The sequence below is a fragment of the Pungitius pungitius genome, chromosome 7 (assembly GCF_949316345.1).
Source record: "Pungitius pungitius chromosome 7, fPunPun2.1, whole genome shotgun sequence".
Classification (NCBI taxonomy): domain Eukaryota; kingdom Metazoa; phylum Chordata; class Actinopteri; order Perciformes; family Gasterosteidae; genus Pungitius; species Pungitius pungitius.
This window is the reverse complement of record NC_084906.1, coordinates 20,707,966-20,730,045: the sequence shown is the minus strand read 5'-3', so window position 1 is coordinate 20,730,045 and position 22,080 is coordinate 20,707,966. Positions and strand designations below refer to the sequence as shown.

The 22,080-nt window shown below is 47.7% G+C and overlaps 2 protein-coding genes across 2 annotated transcripts; both read right to left on the bottom strand.

The window, feature by feature from the left end:
• Positions 1-829: 829 nt before the first annotated feature.
• nek1 (NIMA-related kinase 1) lies at positions 830-13,204 on the bottom strand. The gene is given in 37 exon segments (XM_062563492.1): positions 830-1,019; positions 1,492-1,624; positions 1,715-1,831; positions 1,833-1,852; positions 2,344-2,750; positions 2,847-3,019; positions 3,561-3,778; positions 3,864-3,934; positions 4,078-4,183; positions 4,419-4,523; positions 4,721-4,891; positions 5,004-5,129; positions 5,202-5,406; positions 5,524-5,577; positions 5,768-5,935; positions 6,023-6,118; positions 6,613-6,690; positions 6,778-6,861; positions 7,253-7,339; positions 7,885-7,987; positions 8,079-8,198; positions 8,294-8,454; positions 8,532-8,612; positions 8,693-8,740; positions 9,452-9,511; positions 9,612-9,677; positions 9,768-9,904; positions 10,087-10,159; positions 10,233-10,433; positions 10,629-10,683; positions 11,378-11,464; positions 11,546-11,613; positions 11,684-11,767; positions 11,969-12,066; positions 12,183-12,279; positions 12,372-12,520; positions 13,146-13,204. Coding segments are annotated over 36 exon segments (4,089 nt in total). The 5' UTR covers positions 12,489-12,520; positions 13,146-13,204; the 3' UTR covers positions 830-1,005.
• A 621-nt stretch (positions 13,205-13,825) lies between these two features.
• fbxl5 (F-box and leucine-rich repeat protein 5) lies at positions 13,826-21,489 on the bottom strand. Its single transcript, XM_037470200.2, has 11 exons — positions 21,336-21,489; positions 20,215-20,430; positions 19,570-19,665; positions 19,263-19,458; positions 18,987-19,172; positions 18,763-18,888; positions 18,155-18,309; positions 17,984-18,066; positions 17,162-17,890; positions 16,656-16,804; positions 13,826-15,730 (listed from the first exon to the last, which is right to left on the bottom strand). Exons 1-11 carry the CDS (start codon positions 21,417-21,419, stop codon positions 15,654-15,656), a joined length of 2,097 nt encoding a protein of 698 aa, XP_037326097.2. The 5' UTR covers positions 21,420-21,489; the 3' UTR covers positions 13,826-15,653.
• Positions 21,490-22,080: the final 591 nt, after the last annotated feature.

The window sequence follows — 22,080 nt, the reverse complement described above, 5'->3', positions numbered from 1 at the left end:
GAAGCCAGCCAGAGGTCAGAGGTCAGCGGTTTCTTCTCCTGATGTTTTATTCTCTCGTCGTCGTAGCAACGCACGTAAATCACGACTCGTGAATAATACAAGGCGCATAAAGCGGAACGAGCAAACCAACACGCTGCCGTGAATAATGAAGGAGGAGCCAACGCGTTTAATGCAGACTCAGCTTGAACCTTTTAATAATAATAAAAACAATAATAAATCATTTAAGCAGACAGCAATTTTTATTTATTATTATTTTTCTATTACTTCTATAACTGATGTTTCTGGATTAATTTCACTGCTACAGTAGCAAGTACTTTTCATTAGAAATGTAATGATATAAAAGTACAATATTCACCCCTGCGATGTAGAGGGGGATGAATGGATGAAAAGAGACAGGAGTAAAGTAAAAGTACTTTACAACAAGAAAACAAAAGTCTTCAAGTTCTTAGAAAAAGAGTTTATTTAATACAAAGATTTACAATATTTAATCCATAATCAAATATGAATAATTATTATTATCTGAACTCTCTGACCCGTATAGCGTCGGTCTTGCTACGTTACCATGACAACAGACAGCGGTCTCACATAAAATCAGTTTAAGAAAGGTGGAAAATGTGTTTGATCACATGTGACCTGTTGAGCGGTAAGAAAGAGGAGGTTCAACAGTTTGTTTTTGTAGAAGCTGTGGTCAAGAAGAGAGAACCTGAGAGGAACAGATCTTTGCCCGCCAAAATAAAATAAAAACACACCTTATACCTTATTCGTGACCTAATGTTTTCCTTCATGTACAGATTGACACGGACATTCAACAGAACTCTTCAAGGAACTCTTCAAGTTAGCTTTGGTTAATAAGAACGTGTGTTTCTATAACGGCGATACGAAACCACATCCTGGAGTGCACTTAGTTACCCATCATGCAAGTGTGCCTGAAACACTGAGACGCTTCATGCATAGATCTCCTTCTGCCTCCCGGGAAGACGTCAGATAGCCAGCGGATTGTCACCATCACTCATCGTTATCTGGGGGGGGGGGTGGGGGGGGGCAGAGACAGACAGACATGTTGGACATCGTGGTTCAGCATATTTCTTCCCTGACATCAGTTTGTATTCATCGTTATGATCAGATGCCCGTTTGTGAATGGGCCGAGCCCCGGGCCGACGGCTCCAGAACGCTGCGGAGATGCAGCCTGGAGATGAATCTGACATTTATGACACACCCTCCGCTTCTCCTTCTGAAGCCGGTAAAAATAGAGTCGCTGTTCAGTGAGAGAATGCATCTGAAGACGGTTCTCATCCTGAGGGAGAGCTGTCAAGCTCAAAAGAACCCGCCCCCCCCCCCCCCCCCCCCGACGCGCTCATCTCTGACAGCTGACTCGGCACAAAGAGAGAAGAAGAAGGAGAAGGGTCTCTGTATCGTCTACATGACTCGGTAGCAGTGGGAGGAAAGACAGAAGAAACCCAAATGACGAGTCGTGAAAGAAGCGCCACCGACCTTCTTGGTACGCGCCGTCCGCCATCACCAGGTGGAGGATGTTGGGGTAAAGGTGCTGGTGCTCGGTTCCCAGAATGTTCAGCACCAGACCGGAGCCCAGGTCGATGCTCTCGTCTTCGTCCTCATGTGAAGCCTTAAAACAAAAGAAAGTCGTGTCCCTCAGAGCGTCACGTTGAAGCGCTCAGACGGATCGGGGGGGGGGGGGGGGGGGGTGCCCTCGTACCTTTATCTTGTTGTAGGCCTCGATGAACCTCTCAAAGCCCATCTGCTGCTCCAGATCGAAGCGAAGTTCTTCCAGGCGGCTGAAGATGCTGTCGTGGTGGGCGCCCCCCCCCCCCGGCCTGCTCCTCTTCGCTGCCGTCTGTGGTTAGAAGCCAATCATCACACCGGTTACACCTTCAGCTTCCAAATAAATGACTTCTATAACAGACTCTGAAAAGAGGGCGGAACCATCTGACGTGAGGAATGAACTATGAGGCGAGTACGTGCTCCATCACGGGGGCAGAGCCATGTGTGCCGATGACCCCCATCAGTCCAATGCTAGATTTAGAAGGTCTTCAGACACCAGACTCCAGTCGCAAAAACTAGGATTTGACTTCTCGGGTCACAGAGTTGCTCTGATACTAAATTCATCCGTTAGTCATTGTGTGAGTTTGTCCCAATGAACCCTTTAAAAAACACACACAGATGTTTTTGTGAATGGAGTCTGGTGTCTTTGTAGAGATCGAAGAGAGCAGCTTCGGTTCTGTCTGACATCAAAGTAAATATTCTAAGCACAACGTTGACTTAAACTGCTTCACAGTAACATACAAGTTTAACGAGGAATACTGTGACACGTTGTTCTTTTCTTACCCGACTGCCACTCCTCATTGAGCTGGCTGTGGTTACTGTGGTCCCCCCCCACAGCGTTGTTCAGCAGCTCGCCTGCTTCCTCGTCACCGGGACTGCCATTAGAGCATTCCTCTTCCTCCTCGTCATCTTCCTCCTCGTCCTCCTCTTCTTCTTCTTCTTCCTCCTCATAGTCGTCGTCCACAGCCATCTGACTGTGGTCCTGGTCGAGCTCAGCAGCAATCCTGTTGAAGAGTACCCGTTCTTCTTCTTCTTCTTCATCCTCCTCCTCCTCCTCCTCCTCCTGGCGGTTCCCATTGAAGTCTCCTGCTGAGCCCCCCTGAGAGCTCCTCCTCATCAAGTCCCCCTCCTCCTGCAGCAGCCTCTCCATGGAGGCCCGGATGTCCTGCAGGTCTTCATCCTCAAATGCACTGGGGAACAGGGGTCAAGTTTCATCCTCATTCCTCAGCCGTATGAAACGAAAACGATGGACAGAATGTGAAAAGACTCAAAACTTCCCGTCTTACTCTTCGGTCTCCGACTGATCGTCGTCTTTGGCCGCGTCATCCGGGTCCTCGACCTCCAGGTCCTCGACCTCCAGGTGGTTGTCCGGGACGGCGCGAGCGTCGCCACCGACAACCGCTGCCTGCTGCGCGCCGAAGAGCCGGCTGAGGTCGGGCAGCGAGCAGGTCCGCAGCATCTGGACGACACAAAAACCTTCGATAGCGAGAGGAAAGCTCCATGGCGATAGATTTGACGCAATATTATTGGTTCATTTATAATTAAATGTCCACTTTGCTGCTCAAATGTGCCTTTGGAACGGATAAAGGATTATTTTATAACTAAATAATACAAATTAATCCAGCTCCAAATGATTGAAATAGTTGCTCTAAAGAAATGTCCAATGTGTACCATTATATCTTTATAGCATGCAGTGTAGATTGTGTGCAGCTCCCTGGTGAAGGTTATGACAGATTCAGGTTGACGGATGCTCTCCCCGTCCTATCAGACCCACTGCAGGTTCAGCCCTGTGATTAATGGCCCTGCGTCTGTTCCACAGCCCTCGTTAATAAAGACGGCTGAACCGCCTCCTAAAAATACGCTGCAAGTCCCGACATCGCGCCAACAACAATCTCCTCGACCTCTGCAGCGGCAAACCCCCCCCCCCCCCCCCCCCGCCCGCCCGAGGAGCGCGTCATGTGACACCTTGAGGCCACCGTTCCCCACAAAAGCTTGGTCACCTTGGGGTTGTTGGCGTCGAACATGCCGGTGGAGAGGCCGACGAGGAGGGCGTCGTGCTGCTTGGAGCGCAGCGGCGAGACGGAGCGCGAGCGCGAGGCCAGGGACGAGGACGACTCGTCCACGGACGACTGGGCCGAGAGGAGAGCCAGCGCGGCGGCGCGGCGGTGGGCCGGGGAGCACAGCTTGATGAACAGGGGCGCCTCGCTGGGAGCAGAGGCTGGCCGAGGAGGGGGGGGGGGGGTTAAATTAAGATTTGTACCACGCTGGGAAACAGAAGAGAGGCTTTGACTCCCTAAACTCACCAGAAGAGTCGGATGGTTTCTCTGCAGTCCTCTCGGCGTCTCCGGCCGGTGCCGCTACGCCCCCTGGTGGCCTGGAATGAAAACACACGTCTCTCAACAAATGGATCTTATATTGTGACTGTTTGAGAATCATTACATTTTAATTGTGTGTGTGAAAGGAGGAATTTCCTTCTGTGAATGAGGAATACAAATTTGAAAAAAGAGGAATGGTTACACGGGCTGTTGGACTTCCGGCCCCCAGGCCTGCTGCACGCCGGCTGGAGGACGCGAGGCTGGTTTAGGAGTCTCCTCCAGAACCACTGAGTCCACGTCTGCTGGATCTGCAGAGGTTCAGACCAGAAAGGGCTGAAATATGCTTTGGTTTTAAGTACAGGAGGATATTTAAGAAAAATACAAGTCTATCAAAGTTCTATCAAGTGGGATAAAAAGAACAATTCAGCGTAAAGATCCTTTTGACGGTTACATCAGGATCTAGATGATCGAACCCTGGAGCTGATCTGGGGTTTAGGCGCCTTGTTTGTGTACTTGTGCGCATTCAGAGAAGTCGTCTCTCACCCTGAACCTCGCTGAGGTTTGTCATCGGTGTCGTCTCGGAGGGGGCGGCGCTCTCCTTCTGAACCTCTGGGCTCGGTACCAAGGAGACTCTCTGGTCGGGTTTATCTGAGGAGAGCATCGTACAGACTGGCTTTTACGGGACATCCTCTTTTTACTGGTTTATTTCATTCTTGTTGTCTTGATTATAATTATCCTTTTATTTATTCCATCTGAATCGGAGCGGTTTTATAGGTGCTTTATGAATAAAGTTACAATCTCTTAAACTACCACATGACAAACAAACCGACTGAAAGAAGACTGACCGGGGCTGCAGATCTCGCCGGCGGTGACGCCCTCCAGCTGCTGCGTGAGAGGCTGAAGCTCCGCCTCCCGAAGAACTCGCAGCACCTGAGAGTCGGGATTCGCTCCCCACACCTTGCGAGGAGCCTCCTCCTGCAGCGCAGCCATCTGTAGGACTTCCCCCGCCGTTTGCTCTGAGACATCAGACACACACACACACACACACACACACACAGAGAGAAAGAGAGAGGAGGTTGAGGGCCGAGGTGATTCTCTGCCTCCTCGCTCGGGTCAAAGGTCACTCACCGATGGTCCTGATGCACGTCTCCTCCAGAGTTTGCTGGGCCACAGAGAGGACGAGGGGAATCCCTGCTTCCCACTTCCTCCTGTCTCCTGCAGAACAGGGCCGGTCATCTGGAGACGTCGAAGTGGCTGTTGAGGAAACGAGGGAAACGTTCTCACAGAAGCCTTCAACAATCGGAGCTGGAGCTCGGCTGGACTTACAGGTTTCCTCTAAGGTGAGCTGAGCCGCAGGAAGCACAGGAAGTTCTGCTGCTTCCCACTTCTTCCGGTCTCCATTCGAAGGGGGGCGTGTCTCTGCGTCAGGCTGGTTCTGTTGGGGGGCGGGGCTCTGAACAGACTCCTCCCCCTCCTCCCCCTGGGCTTTAAGGTTCTGGTTGAGTCGCCGCAGAATCTGCTTTTTCTCACTCTGTCACACGAAGGCAATTTAGTAGAATTATCTTTTTAGACTCGGGGTGGAATATGAATTGCTGCCTTTTTCACACACTGTTCATGTGATAAATTATTTATACTGTGATAAACGCACCTGGATGACGGTGGCTTTCTCCGGCTCAGACGACTTTTCTTTCAGAGGCGTAATCTGTGAAACACAATGTCAGGAGTACAGTGAATGAAAGGAAAGCTTCCATCAAAGCTTCATCGCACACTGTGCACCGACGCCAGGTTTAATCGGCTCATGGACTAGTTTTCAACTGAGGACAAATCAAATATAGATATTTTGAACAGCTTTATCCACTCAGTAAACCCAGCAGGCCTAAACGCATACGGACCGCTCCGACGTTCTTCAGGGCGGCCGTCATGGAAATGGCTGCAGGCCGGGCCGGCGCTTTGGCAGCCGGTTCTGGCTGAGAGGGACTGGGCTGTGGGAGAGGACCGTCAGAGGTAGATGATGAAGACGCCGCCGCCGCGACGCCGACCTTCATCCCCCGAGCGACGAGCTTCAACGAGACACAATAACCAGGATGAGACTAAAGTGACGCACCGGTTAGGACAAGTAAGGGAAGGAAGGACCGAGGAGATCTTACATGGTCCTCCCAAGCTCTCTTCTCCCTCTCCAGGGCCTCCTTCCGCTTCTTCTCCAGTTGCTCTTTCAGTACGGCAGCGCGGGCGTTGGCTTGGGCCTACGTTTAAATGTGGACAAAGACATTTCCTGAGATGAACGGGAGGCTCATTCGTGCCGAGCCGTTTAAATGTTCAAACACCAACAGTGAGCTTGTTTGTGGATTTCATTGGACATAATCGATCTTCAGCCGAAGCCGGCCGCACTCAAGTGGAAACACGTTCTCCCGCCTTCACATAACAGTTGGTTGATTTAGATCTTGAATAATGTAAAAGTCGAAAAGATCAGATTCTCACTTGGAGATTCCAGTGACTCCTTTGAAGAGACTTGGGGGCCTTTTATAAAGTATTTGGAGGATGTTGCGATTCAAAACGAAATCGGACAGATTTGCTTTATTCTGATGCAAATTCAAAAAGGCGCCACAGGGATGTTTTGTTCTCTGCTTTTCTTCAGGTGCATGAAAGGAACTCCGACACACAGCTGCAGTTACAATAACCTTATGTACCTTACATTACACCTCATTTTGTCGCCGTTGCGGGACGTGGACGGACTCACCTTCAACGCCTCGATCTTCCTCCTCCTTTGCTCCGCTTCCTCGCTGGACTCCTGGCTGTCGGAACCGTCGCTGTCGTACTGAAGAGAAAACCCAGCAAATGTCAGAGAAGTGGAAAAACACCCATTAAAAGTTGGCCGTCAGGGGGAGGGGGCGGAGGGCCGTACCTTCTCTCCTCTGAGCCGGGCTTTGATCTGCTGACGCTCGTTGAAGTTCTGCAGTCGGATCTGCCTCAGTCTCGACAAATACTCCTGAGAACACACACCGAGATGTCAGGAGGCATCACGCGGGGAGCACTAAACAAAGACAGCGTTTTGACCCACAACACGGTGCGATGATAACAGCATGAACACGGCAGCCAGAATAATTAAAGTATCCATGTGCTCCATTCAAAGCACCAACAAAAAAAAAAGACTCACAACTGAGGTGGGAGTGCGTTTTTGAGATGGGGAACGACAGACAAACGACTTTGGGGAGGCAAAATAAACGGGACAGGGGCTCAGTGGACGCGGTGGACGTGCAACAAAGGCGAGCATGGGTTTGAGCGGCCGGGTTGCATTATGGGAGTGTCGAGGAGGCAGGTGGAGGACGGCGAGCCAGAAGCCAGGCGTGCGGCGAGGGAGGGGACAGCGAGGCTCCTACCTCCTCCTCGTTGTTGCCTCTGGGTCTCCTGCACCGCATCGAGCCGGCCCGGCCTCCGTAACCGGCTGCCAGGCTGTGCCGAGTGCCCTGTTTACCGTTCAACATTTCAAAATAAAGGACGTAGCCCCTCAACATCTAACTGGCACGAGAGTGATGAGCTTGGACTGGTATGTAGTGTTGAATCAAGTAATAATACCAACAATCAACCCACAGAGCCGCGTCACCCACCTCTGCAGCTCTACACAGTATTTGATCTCATCGTTTCATCCGTACGGATAAATCTCACCCATCAATCGCTTTTTTTCTGCAGCATTTAATCTACATAAATATTTCAGATTCTTTTTGGCCTCTCTCTTAGACTCATTTCTCTGGCTCAATGCAACTTATGCTAACGGCAGGTAGCTAACGGCAGGTAGCTAACATGCGAGAGTTGAAACCTGGAAGGCAGAGCACCAAACGCCTTCCGGATGGAACCATTTATTCCAGTGTGTGAATGGAGCATATCCTCAACGGAGCTTCAAGTTTAATCCTATTTAAAAACATCTGTGCCTGCTAAGCGAAGGTTGGTAAATGTGATTTCAGCAACGTGCTCCATAAAAAATACAAATCACAGTAAAAGTCTGGCTACGTACCAGCTGTCCCTCGGCACGGACCTTGTTGAGAATGGCTTCTCTTTTCCGCTGTAAAAACTCCTCCACCTGATAGGCCCGTCCAGCAGCTGCGTGACCCCGCGGCCTGAGGACAGAACCCCGGGTCAACAACAACCGGGCCGAGGAGGTCGGCAGGTGTGTGTGTGTGTGTGTGGGTGCGAAGCCGCTCCACCCACCGACAGAGATGCGCTGGTTTGGAAACGTGCTGCAGCCTCTGCAGCTCCCTCTTGACGGCGTCGCAGTTGAGGAGCCGGGGGGGGGCGCTGGGCAGCACCGGACCGGCGGCGAGCGGGACGCTGCTCACAAAACAGAAGCGCGTTGGGTGGGAGGAGGGGCATTAAAACAGGGGTCACACCCCCCCCCCCCCCCCCCCGGGGAGCGCTGAGCTTACCGGGTGGGGCTGCCCGGTCCGGCTGAGGGCCCCTCCCTGCTGAGGACCTTAACCTGGGGTTTAGCCATCTGGTCCAGAGCAGCGTGGTAGTGCTCGTACGGGGTTTTGCTTGGACCCTGGACGGAGCTCGGGACAAACACCTTTCCTCCACCTGCAAAACACTGAGCAGACAGGGGAACAGGAGGCTGGAGCAGAAGCAGAAGGACACTAACGGAACCCTGAAATGTGCATCCGGTACCTTCCTCTCCGGGCTGCTTCCTCCACTAGAACTCAGCAGGTGCTTCCAGCCCTGCTCTCTGGCCTGGTTGATTCGATTGATCTGTAGAAGATGCGAGGCCCGTTATCAATTGTCGTGCGGAACATTTCCCTCTACCCGGAATGACTTGAGACATCGGCTACCTTTTCCTTCTCGTATCTCTTCATTTGCTCCGCTTTCAACAGGAACACCTGCAGGAGAAGCTGTTGTTACACCTCCAGCAGAAAGAGTGCATTAAATCAAGTGAGGTTGCATAGTCAGTGTTTTACTGCAGTAGATGGCGTTTGACTGGAGAGAAGCGATGTACTAATGTGGATGTATTTCAGACCCTAAAAACTAGAATGACCGCCTCGCACTGAACTGTAAGTTGGAGAGTCCAAAATATCACTCAACTCAACGTTTACGTTAAATTTTCATAATTAGAATATGAATTCTTGATGATTTGTGACATTAACCTTTGACCTGAGACCAAGAAGTTTAAATAAATTGAACAGAAAAGGTAAATGTAGTAACGAAGCAGCACAAAAACATGATTTTACCTCTCAGAACACTGGAGGTTCTCCTCTTCTGCTGCCTCCATCGTTTAGTTTGTTTGTGGTATTGTGTGACTCTGCTGAATCTGAACGCTTTAAACACTGTAGTCACACAACAAACCAACGGGTGGATTCAGCTGTTCTGTTCTGAGGGGAAATCTGTTTTTGTGAATGGAGTTTGGTGTTTTTGTAGAATAAAAGCTATTCTAAGTAAATTGATACTTGAGGTCACTTCAGGCGGCTTAAACGGTGTCTAAAACGCTTCCACAGCCGACGCCACTTGGCCGCGTCTCCTGTAGTAACCCACGGTTACTGTGGAGAAGAACGTCACTCAAACATCACTGCTGACGCTCTCACTAAAGCACCCACCTGCTCTCTCCGCTTCCTTTCCTTCTCTATCAGCTCCATCCTTTTCATTCTGAGGACGTCCTGAATGAGGACCAAAGCAGCTCATTTAAAAAAAAGACAAGGCATCTTAAAGAAAGATGGGGGGAGGGGGGGGTTCTAAGAGTAAAGCTAACTGCTGTACCTCACGTTTTTTCCTCTCTTCCTCCACTTGACTCCCTCTTCTCTGGGGGGCTGCAGGGTGAGGAGCCTAAGCAACATATGACATCGGGGGGGGTTCAGAGGTCGCCGACTCACTACGACGCAACACACCATCGCACAGACAGGGGAGGCCACTGACCGCTTTATGCTTCACAGCCGGCCTCCGGGCTGCATCCGGCACCTTCCTCGCGGTTAAAGGCACTCCGTATTTGCTGGCTGGCTTGGTGATCTTCTGGGATGGATTGAGTGGCGTGGAGGCGGGGGCGGGACGCTTGGCTGGTCACACGAGTCAAGAATACAATATTACTAAACAAAACAGAGAATCGCTTTCGATGATTTGTGTTTGCACACATTGATTGGATCATTTTGCTGAGGCTGAAACTGCAGATCTGTGCATGTAGTAGAAGTTCAGGGCCATTTGTCTGCAATGGAAGAAGAGAAGAAGAGTTCTGGCTGACCTGCTGGTCCCTGCACCAAACCCACTTTAGGCTGCTTGTGAAGAAAGTTATGGCGGAATTCCTGAGCCATGACCTGAAATGGCCCAGAGGACACGCGTGTTATTGTAGGCTCTGCGTGGAGAGGCGCGGCGGCGTGCGGCCCTCACCTGAGGCGTGAGGAACCTTTGTATCCTGCAGGTCAGGAAGGGTTTGTCCAGGACGCCGCTGACGGACGGCCGCTCCCGGGGGTTTCGTTTGAACAGCGCCGCCAACAGGGCGCGCAGCTCCTGGGAGTAGTGGACGGACACGGGGGGGTACGAGCCGCGGATGATCTTCAGGACCAGGTTCTTCATGTTGCCAGCCTCGAACTGAGGAGGAAGACGGTCCCACTCCATCACAATTTGCTCAATTTTTAAATGGTTTAATATCTAAAAACATTTGGAACCTAAATCTTTGGTACCACTTGGGGAAATTTGGATGAATAGATTTCCTTATTTTATAAGAAATTCTGAAAAACATCAGATCTGCATTGATGAATATACACACACACACTGAATACTTACAGCATGCTTAAGAGTGCACATTTCATACAGGACACACCCGAGGGCCCAAATATCACTGAAAAAGAGGGCAGGGGGGGGGGGGGCAAACAGGCCGGGGGTGAGTTCGGGTTCACATTCATTCAATAGTCTCAACCCTCACTGGCGATGACTCAATGGTCTTCATCACTGAGGGGAGACACTACACAACAACTCTTCTTTCAGAAGAAGAAATAATAATAATTTATGGATCTACTTTGTCTTTAGATTTCTTCTAAATTCTAAAATCTACCATCAGATAATGCCATTACAGAACATTACAGAAAACCTATAATACCAAAAAGAATCCTCTTAATGTCAGTGATGAGCTCAACATTTATGTTCTGTATGACAATTAGCTCAGATTAAATGTTTCACAGTTTAAAGAAACGCACGTAAAGAACTGAAGATTCATGCGGATATCTATAAATGTTCTTTTTTAAATTGTGTATACACCAGTCATGTCTCTTCTTAAATGGACATTGAGTTGCTGCCGAATTTACTTCATCGGTTTAAACTGAAGTGGATTAAATGACACATTTAAAGCAGTTGAAGAGGAAATCAATACCAGCATCCTGCTGCGTGTGACAGACAAGCAGCTTCACTCAATAAAGCGGAGACGAGACATCCCCCCCGGACGCCAACAACCTGCCTGCACGACTCGCAGTGTGCTGGGTTACTACCAAATATTCATTCACGCCACGAGTGAGACAAACACCAAGAACCCTCGCTACCTTTTGTTGTTGTACGGTTTGTTTTCGCAGATCTCAGGCGACAGGTAGTACGGCGTGCCGATGCACGTTCTCGCCAGTTCCACGGTGCTGAGAGGGAGAGAATGGACGCCATCATGCTCAACTCTTCCCGGATCTCTATCGAGATCGGCCAGGTGACATTTAACACACCTGTTCAGCACCCTCGCGATGCCAAAGTCTCCGAGCTGCACCGTCCCGTCTTTTGTCAGAAATATGTTCTACGTACGGACAGACGTGTGAATACAGGACAAATCGGCAGGAAAAGGGGGTGGTTTGAAGAAGAAATACCTGGGATTTGATGTCCCTGTGGAGGATTTTTCGATCATGCACGTGCTTCAGCGCCAGGCAAATCTGCACAAACCAATCCAAGATCTGAGGAAGAGAGGATGGAGAAGCACATCATACAGGATCCACTCTTTATCAACATCATTTTCATTCTAAGGACTGAGCAACATAGAAAAAAAGCATTAAAAGGGTCTTTATACATACATTTATAAGAAGAGGTACTAAAGTATGGAGTTAATATTCTCAATTCAGTCCATATGCTCATGACTGTCTCAAACAGTGGCTTACCTGCTCTTCTGAGAACAGAACCCCTTTCTGAGTGTTGATCTTCTTGAAGAGGTCTCCACCCTCACAGTAATCCATCACGATATACAGGCAGCCCCCCTCTAAAGAGAAACGTGTTAGAAGGGATTCTTAAAAGTCATAATACACACCTCACGTCAGGAGGTTTTGTCCGTGGCTCCGTCAGCCGAAGGCTGAGATCTTTGAACTGAGCGGATACCTTCAAAACTCTCTTTATACTGGACAATGTTGGGATGACTCATGTTGGCGAGGACGGCGACCTCTTTCCGGGACTCCTGCCTCTCTTTACTTGACATCTGCAGAAAGATACGGAACCAGAGAGACAGCGCGGGAGCTCAGGTTAACAGTGACGGGTGCAGATTGTGTAGCTTCTCTCACAGGAGCTTACCGCTGAGATGCCGATCTCCTTGATGACATACTGGTGTCCATCCTGCTTGGATTTGACGAGGATGGCCTTTCCGAATGAACCTTCGCCAATTTTCTTCACCTTTTCGTACTTGTCCATGTTAGTGGATTGACTGGCTCCTCGTGCTGGGTCTGCAAAGAGAGCCCATCGGGCTTTTTTTATCCATTGTGTACACCTGTCTTCTCCAACTTGTCCAGGTGAGCATCAGTTTTTTCAGTCAAGAAAGTTATTATATTTCGCTACCAGTTATATAATGAGCAGCAATTAAAGCTTTTTCTATCACATTCGGTAGGAATCTACCTTTGTTAAGCAAATTATTTTCTACTTTGTTCCTTACCTTCGCAGATTCAACATCAATGTCATAATTTTAAAGCATGCCAAATAATAAATAATAATTGTGTTACTAATAATCGATTGCAAGTGGTTATTTTGTATCTTTCCCCGAATCGTAACAACGTACGTTAGCTAGTTTTGGTGCAAACACATATTTATTTGAGGTAGTTGTGTGTCGTCCTGTGAATACACACTATGGCTCATGTGTGTTAGCTGTGACGTTGGACAGCACACAACAGACCCGCTAGCAGCATAGCTAACGTTACCGTTACATTAGCAGCTAACACCGCACGTAGATGGCAGACCGCCCCGCGTGAAATATACGTTGTGTCAGCTAACGCAAGGATGCGTGACATGTTTAAAGGAGCTCGCTGCTGTAGTTCGCGGTATCTAAATGGGCCAATATAGTAATACTGGGCTTACCATTAGTCTTTTTTTCGCTGCTGTCTCGCAAAGGTTCTGGTAACTTGCTTCTGCCCGTGCGCTCTCTATCTAACTATGTTTCTGTCTTTTTGCGCCGGTTTCATTGGCCGCCTTCACAGTTCTCGATCGTGGATTGGTTTATACAACTGTCCGTCATCTTTCAGGGGAAACGATGAATGGAGTCTCCACCCCTAACTGTTGCTGTGGACATTTCCCATAGCAACCACAAGCCAATCGTCAGCGACCATAGAAACCCTTATACTAAATACCCTTTATATACTTTTAGTTGTTATCCTATAGCAGTCACAATAATAACTGGATATATTTAATTGTAAACATATAATACCATTTATTATAGCTAATTATTGAAATAATGAAAATATGAAAATTATGTATATATACATTTTTAAATTAAACAGTGACACTGAATCATCGTGAGTTCTGGTGTCTCTAGTGAAATCAAAGCTGACCTTCCTGATCCACATTTGGGATTTGATTCTCTCTCCTCAAGGTGCCGTGTGTCGAACGTGTTTATTTCTTCCGGGATTTATTCTCCACTCAGCTAAGGAGGACCCTCAGACTGGTTTAGATCCATAGGGGAGTCGGTATGGATCCTCTCAATTCACACGCGGGCCTCAGCACACATGTCGAAAAAAGTGAAATAAGGATCACAGCATAAAAGTAGTGAAATCAACTAGGGCTTTATTAGAAATGCCATTATATGACTTTACTTGACCTGCAATTCTATTATAACGGTATGGAACGGTTGTGGATTCCAGCCTGAGAATCTATGAGAATTGAGGTTGGATTCAAAAGCATCAACAGGTGTGTGGTGGAACAGTGCAGGGAGATAGCAGGAAGGCTGAAGTGTGGAGGATCCTCAGTTCAAACCTGCTCTCTCAGAAGGAGGGTTTGGTTGCAGTCAGGGCTTCAAACTGTAAACTTTGAAACAGTTTTGAGGTTTAGTAAACAATCCCAAGGTCTAATATGAGAAACGGACCCAATGAGGCATGTGCTTGAATAGCACAAGGGAACAACTGAAGGGCTGCAGGCTCCAACCTGCTGTCTGAGGTTGTGGGTTCATGCCCCTTCATGCAGACATCACTTCTGCTTTGAAAGAGTTTTGAGGTTTGAGTAGCAATCCTTGCCCTGTAGGTTGTGGGTTCAAGCCCAGTCTTGGGTTTGAGCCTTTGGCTTTACTTCAGTTTTGAGTAGCAATCTCAAGGTTAAATACAACAATCAAAGGGTTGGTTAGTGTGTGGTGAAGTAGCACAGAGGAAGAGCTGCTGACATAAGCCTGCACTGCACTTGAAGGCTGTGGGTTCAAGCCCAGATGTGGAAATAGCATTTAAAAGAGTTTTAAAGTTTAACTCACATGCTCAAGGTTAAATAGGAGAATCAAAGTTGCCAAAATGTGACCAGGACTGGTAGTGTAGGGGTGCAAGAAGGAGCCTTTACCAATGCAGGAAGGATGAAAAGCATGGTTGATCCTCCAAGATGCACCAATCCGTCTCTGGGGCAATATCCCATTATGATTTTTTATAAATGTCAGTTACCCAAAACTAAAAAAGGATTTAGGAAGAGCCACCATGTCCCTTGAGGGTTGAACCCAGATACGGTTTAAAGTACAGAAATTTGGGGCATTTGGCATTAGTGACAGGGACGTGTAGGTTGCTCCATCTAAGATCATTCCAGTCATGTCATGGGAAAAAAATATTGTGAAAAAAGTCAAAATATGTAGGGTCAATTTTTTTTTTATATATATATATTATGTTCTGCTCCCCAAACAGAATATAGGTCTTTATTCTGGATTTATTATATATTATATGGATTTATTCCCCTTTCGGTGAAATGCATGTATTAAAAATCCGACTCACGTGGACATTGGTCCACTTATTTGCCTCAATATTGGAGGTCATATAGAAAATAAAAAAATAAATCAAATCAAATCTGTGTTGGTGGTTTCGCGTGGTGGTCATCCTTTTCTTAATTGAATGGTTACCGTGTCAACATCAACAGTGAAGCAATCGTCAAAGTAACAAAGTTCATTTTGACCGTCAGCTTTAATTTTTCCTCTCCGATAAATGAACGTGTTTATTAACTGATGATGAGCGCATGTTGCTGAGAGGATAAATCAAACTACAGAGCACATGGCAGAGGGAGAATAAGAATTAACCAACTCAGTGAGAAAATAAACATGGTTTGATCACAGAAAACAAAGTACTTGCTGGTTACGCTTCACTAGTTTATTTTTTTATAACCCAACGAAAAAGAGAATATACACTTCAAATCCATCACTACACCTTTGTGTTTTCCTTTCCTATGAAGATTATTCCCATTTAATATAGATGGAAATGAAAATGACAAGAGGAAAAAAATAATAATTACAGTTTCATCCAGAAACATTTTTGAAGTGACAGATTTACAGAAACCGGTATTCCCAGGATAAAGTGCAATAATAAGAGAGCGGTGTAATTATTTGCTTGGAGGAGGGCGCCGGAGGCCGGGTCACTCTCCGGAGCGGCAGCAGGCCCTGAAGCCACACTGCAGGTTCTGGCAGCCGCTGGCCGTGTCGGCGTGAGGACCTGCAGAGAAACACAGCGCGCTGCTCATCCAACGGGCTACAGGACACACAGACTAGAATAAAAGAGCGCTACGTTTTAAATACGTAAACACAATTAAAGTGAATACTGACGGCGTCATACCAGCTACTGTAATGCCTACTTACCTTCCACCTCAGAAGCACCTGTTACTTACACTAAGACACATGCTATGCAGCTGGGAAGATTGTTACAACTGGAACACATTAAGATAAAAGTGCTCACAACATCTTTTAAAATCGGGACAAATTCACATTGGTTGGAAAAAAGAAAAAAAAAGGGACAGTTCACCAGAAAAAAAGGAAAAACACATTTGTCCCAGCAGGCAACACCCCAGCTCTGAATCATGTGTTAAAGCTGCATTCTCTTTGGTGACCAGCAGGGGGCGTCTGGTCCCAGAGAAGTCTGAGAAAATGACTACTTCTCTCTTGATTTATTCCCTCAGTCAACATTGAAGTCTTCTTCACTACAGCCCTTTGGTCATTTAGTAAATGATGGCCCGTGTAGAGTCAAATAGACCATGAAGCAGGGGGCGCTTTAGGGCGGGGCAACAAGGTGATTAGTCTCTACGTCCTCCACAGTCCAAATATGGTCACTGGTTGCAGAAAACAAGATGGTAAAGGCCAAAATGCTTTTTAACATCCCATCAAAACAACCAAAATGTCACATAGTGATGATGAGGTCCACTTCTTAAATACATGATTATTTCTCTAACCATCAGTGATATTTATAAGTCTACCGGGGGGGAAATCGAGTGAACTATTTACCAACTTGGAGTCACATTACAGAAATTCCGGGACATGATAATTAGCTCATTTTTTCTGGGCAGCGTCAATTGCGGGAAAAAATAACGGGAGCTTTAGGCAGCGCTGGGATTGTTTACACGGCGCAGGTTGCTGTCACTCGTTACCGTTGATGTTGTCGCAGTAATAGAAGTGCTCGTCATTGAGGGAAGGACAGGCGGACACCAGTTCCCGCAGCCCCACCTCAGTGATGAAGAGGCAGCCCGACAAGTTGAGATGCTCCAGGAAAGGAAGCCCTCCCCGCTGCGACACGGCCCTAAAACACACACACACACACACACACGGTTACAGGTGTAGCAACGTGCGCACCGTGATCCATGGTAACGTTTGGCACAACATCGTTCTCTCAAAAACATCCGATGGGAACCCAATCGGAAAATTCTTCATTTTCAGTTGACTGCGTGACGAAGATTTCCAGAGTTTACAAAGATAAGACAAACACGAGTTTGGCCGCTGCACCGCAACAACAACAACAACGACAACAACACACCACTAAATGTGGTTTTAGAAAAAGGAAGCCGATCAAAAACACGTTTTTCTCAGCGTGATCAAAGACGACGTCATTCATCACGCCGACATCTCGTACTGTTTAGAGGCGTAAAAGGATGTTTACCTCAGGCCCAGGTCTGTGACTTGATAACATCCGGAGAGACTGAGAAACCTCAGCGGGCGCGTGGCCTCGGACCGCTCAGTCCTGTTGTCCCGCTCCGGGCACCGCAGGCCCCCGAAAGAGGAGCATTTAGTCCGAAACTCTGCGGCGCCGCTCCTGCTGGCGCCGGGCTCGCGCCGCGGCCCGGCAAAAGTCCTGAGGGGCGCGTCGCCGGCGCAGCAGGTGGAGTGACCGCAGAACATTTCCCCCGGCACGCTGGCGTACTGCTGATGCAGGAAGGAGGCGCCGGAGCCGGTCCTGTGCCCGCCGCGCCTCCCGCCGCTGCTCCTGCAGCAGCACGAGCTCCCCTCCAGCTGCGTCTCCACGGGGACGGACACCCCGCCGCGCCGGCCCCACTCCGCCGCGTCCTCGATGTCGGCGAGGTCCGAGGGGCTCAGGACCCACACTTGCGTCGGGGGGCGGTCGGCCCCCGGCTTGAAAACGAGGGCCTGGCGCCGCCGCCGCCGCCACGGCGCCTCCGCCGGATGCAGGTTCCTCTCCTCCGTCAGCGTGATGGCGATGGGGGAGCTCTTGAGGAGCTTGGCCCGCCGGTCCGAGCGCCGGTCGAAGCAGCTGGAGGAGGTGAGGTCGCCGAGCCCCACGGAGAGCTTCTTCAGGGTGTGGTCGGTGATCTTCTCGCACCCCGACAGATCCAGGTGCTCCAGGGAGAGACAAGCGCCGAGAGACGACCAGCTGAAAGAGGAGGAGGAGCAGCGGCCGTGAGTTCCACCCCCCCCACGGGGCGTAAGATAAATACAACGGACCGGGAGGACTTCTGATATTCACCTGTCAAACGCACAATCGGTCACATCGGTCTGGGTCAGGTCCAGGTGAGTGATGTTGGGGCAGAGGCTGAGGATCTGGCGCAGCTGACAAGAGGCCATAAACACATCGCAGCTCAGACGGGATTTACACAATCTGAGAGATTAGAGAGTCACAAAAAAAGAGATTCTGTACCATTTTACTCGAGACCGTAGAGCTGTACGCCAGAACGATGGACCTGACGGACGGGCCCACGGCCGGGAGAAGGTTCTGGATGATCCCGTCCAGAAGCCTCTTCTCCCGCTGAGCGGTGTCGATCGCCAGGGAGCTCGTTGTGAGGCTCGACTCGTCTGTAGAGACAGTGAAAGAACAGGGACTATTATTAATAATAATAATAATAATAATGATGATGATGATGATGATAAAGATGAGTCTTTGGCTACGCTAACGTTTAGTCGTTTTAGAAGTTATTTGCTTGTATGGGTTTACTGTGAAGCACTTTGTAAATACAAATATTTATATAAAATAATAATAAAAATATTTTTATAAATGTATTTATTTACTAAATAAATGATTATTTCTACCTTCATGTCTGCATTAGCATCCAATTTGAGGTCTAGTTAGTTTTCTGCATTGTGCAGGTTAACGACAGCCTCTTTGGTACAAAAAGACAAAAATGCCAAGAAGCAAATTCCACCCCATAAGATGAATTATCTGTAAAACTCATTTCAGAGGCTGATCTAAAGATAAAAGTCACGATGCTTCACCATAAACAAACATTAAGAAGGAAGAACTTGGCTCACCAGACTCGTCGACGTCGGCGTCCTCGTCCCACTCCTGATAGGCCCGCCCCTCGTTCTGCAGACTCTTCACCCACTCGTCATCCGGCTCCTGGTCCAGGTCCCCCGGGGGGCCTCTGTAATAATCACCTACAGAAGAGGGAATCTTTACCACCACCACCTACTTAAATGCAGTCAAGCCTCATTGGGCCGAGTGGACCATATTTAGTTCCACAGCACCGGCGTACCTCTGGCCCAGTGGACGGGGTACAGGTGTCTCCACAGGGAGCCGGTCTTGGCCAAGTCGGACCAGGAGCTGCACACCTGACTGCAGCGACACAGGTGTTCGGGGCCCAAATACTGGAAGAGCCTCAGCATGATTTCAGTAGGAAGCTGGGAAATGTGGGTTGACGAATTCCTCTTCTTTTCCAGGTCTGAGGAGGACAACAAAAGCACTTTGCTTACTCAAAAACGCATGATTGACCAATTTAAATTAGGATTGAGGCCGGTTTCCATCCACTCACCGTAATCGGTCTTCTCGTGGTCGGCGTACTTAAAGGCCTTCTGCAGCTCCTCCGCCTGGCTCCACAAGCTGAAGCCCTTCAGCACCTCGGCGGCACAGTCCCATTGGTTCTGGCTGCAGTGCTGCGCGATCACCTGCTTCTTGATGTCCTTGAGCTCCTCGTAGGTGAAGTGCTGCATGAGCATCGGCTGAAACACCTGCAACAGAACTCCTCAGTCAACGGCTTGACTGTTTGTTTTTTTCCGTTGTTGTTTAGGAACACATTCGATAGAATAATAAATTTACATTATCAATAATAAGGAATATACCTCTTCTTCCTCTTTCATGTGGGGCAGAAAGTCCTGTGTGAAAGCTTCTAGTCGCTCCTTCAGCTGCCGGGCGTAGTTAAGCTGCTCGTATTCACTCTGACAAAAACATAGAAACGATCAATTCACCTGTATAATATTTTCATAACTAGATGTTCATAAAACCTTTTCAGATTCTAATATCCTGCAAACTGAGGAGGGGTCTAAAAGAGGTCTTCTCCGTTGTTCCAAAACAGACGGGACAGAGCAGAATGTAGGATTTAGACGATTGCATAATTCTGGAAAGTCCCATTTTTGGTTTTCCCTTTTCTCTTGTTATCAGATCACAAAACAAAGCTGCTTTTATTTTACAATTCAGCCCACTTCTTTATGCTTCAGAACTTCTAATACTTGAAATCTCAGGTTTATAAGGTCTCATCATTTTGACAATGACTTTCTTATGGTTGGTTCTATAATGATGGAAAATAAAAATGTGCCAACTACTTCTTAAAAAGATAGATGTTTACATTTAAATTGTATATTTAAAAACAACACCAACCCTGATGCGGTTGATTGTTAGAGACTATTGAGCATCAACTACCAGCTGAGCTCTGCAGAACACGAGTGCTTTTCCCTTTCAGTAAAATCTAGGTATATAGCCATATTCACCTTGACGTTGTGCAACCCCTTTTCGAAGAGGGACAACATCTCTGAGAGCTTGTTGTCGGAGTGCACGTTGTACACGGTGCAGCAGCGCTGCTGCAACAGGTCGATGATGTACTTGTTCTCGATTTGTTCGTGCATCTTGAACTCCTTGAAGGTGGCGCACAGGGACTGAAGAAATGAGCGGAAATCATTGTTGTTGGAGAAGTTGGTTTTTGACAGCTGTGGAAAAAACAAGGAACAATTGGGTCACACAGTGCGACATGCTTCATCGTTATCACATTATCAGAATCAGGGTAAACAATGTATGTTTGCACACTTCAAGGAACTTGAAGAAAATACAATAATACACCATTTAGCTGACGCTTTTATCCAAAGCGACTTACATAGCATTTTCACCCATGTTTTTTTTTACAACCTTGCGGTTTCCAGGGCACAACTTAGACGCAATACAGTTCGAAATAGGTGTATAATAATAATAATAATAATAATACGATACAGACAAAACTCATACAAGTCAAGTGTCAGATGTGTAAATAGAGAAAATTAATAAACACTGAAGTAACTGTATGGTTGTGGATTATATACATAGATATGAAAATACTTGTTGGTGCATTAAAAACTGTTAAAGTATAACACGTAGTGGGAGCAGTGGATGTTTTGGTGAAGCTCGCTAATTTAGTTAACGCAGTTTATCTTGATCTCACGCATTCCACAAACTGCAGGAACATTTTCAATGTTTTTTTACACCGTTAGTTTCAGGTAAAACAGAGTTGTGAAGCTTACAGCATGTTGCATAACAAGCTGTCGTAAGATAGTCAACGTTAGCTAAAAGCAGTTAGCAAGCGTTAGTGTCGTAGAGGACTGGTGCTTGAAAGAGTAACACAAGCAACACAATACGTGATGCAAAGTGTTGGCTAACTAAACATATATTCAAACCACCACGCTAACTACACTAAACGGTTCTTAAGTAGAACCACTCAGCTGCCAAACAGCCATAACAAGAGTTCATGTGATGGATGCTAGCTAGCGTACATGCTAGCTGGCGTCACCCGTCCGTTGTAACGTCGTGTATTCACTTTTTTAAATATACACTAAATATACATCTGACTTCTATTAATACACACCTTTTCGCAGTAAAGGCCCACCAGTTGCTTCATTCGCCAGTGTGGGCCAGTAAAAACATCCACCTCGTCCGGAAAGGGAGCCATCTTTACACACACAGTAACCTCAGTCCGTCAGCCACACAGCCGCAGATACCCCTCAAACCAGGAGGCGTGGCCAGTCTTCGTAAGACCCGCCCTGTGCAACATTCAAGCGCTGGGATTGGCCATGCATCCGCTTGACACCGTGTTGCCGTTAACCTGATTTGCGCCAAATCCTGTGCGCTGGCCAATCGGTTATCTTGATTCTAATGTTTTCCAGCGAAGAAGAGCAGTGTGAATGATCCTAATGGTGGGTCGTGGGGGGCAAGATGTACCAACCATAGAGATATATATAAAGGCTGGATGTCTCACGGCGGCGGTAGTGGTACATTTAAATGATAATAACTGAGATGTAGTTATGAACTGCATACTTATGAATAATGTATACACATGTATAAATGTATAAAAGCATCCTTGGTGGAATGCAGTCTTTTCCCTTGTTAATGCAAAGCAGCTTTACTGTCAGTGATCCTGAAACCCATGTGGTACTTTCTTAAAAGTAATTTTTCATTTGAGTAAAATGAACAACGTGGCACCGAATGATTTGATACAACCCGGCACACTGATATAAAGAGTTCAGTTACAAACACACTCTTATTTCCTTTGTTGGTGTTGACACTGTTGTGCATCACGCAGGATCCAATTGTTCTGTGGCCCTTCGTTTCAT

Excerpts from the sequence above, each read along its gene's own strand:
- fbxl5 (XM_037470200.2), bottom strand. The coding sequence starts at position 21,419 with ATGGCTCCCTTTCCGGACGAGGTGGATGTTTTTACTGGCCCACACTGG. Across the intron at positions 20,431-21,335 it reads TGGGCCTTTACTGCGAAAAG|CTGTCAAAAACCAACTTCTC; the intron begins GTGTGTATTAAT and ends TTTTTTCCACAG. Across the intron at positions 16,805-17,161 it reads GTCACAGACCTGGGCCTGAG|GGCCGTGTCGCAGCGGGGAG; the intron begins GTAAACATCCTT and ends TGTGTGTTTTAG.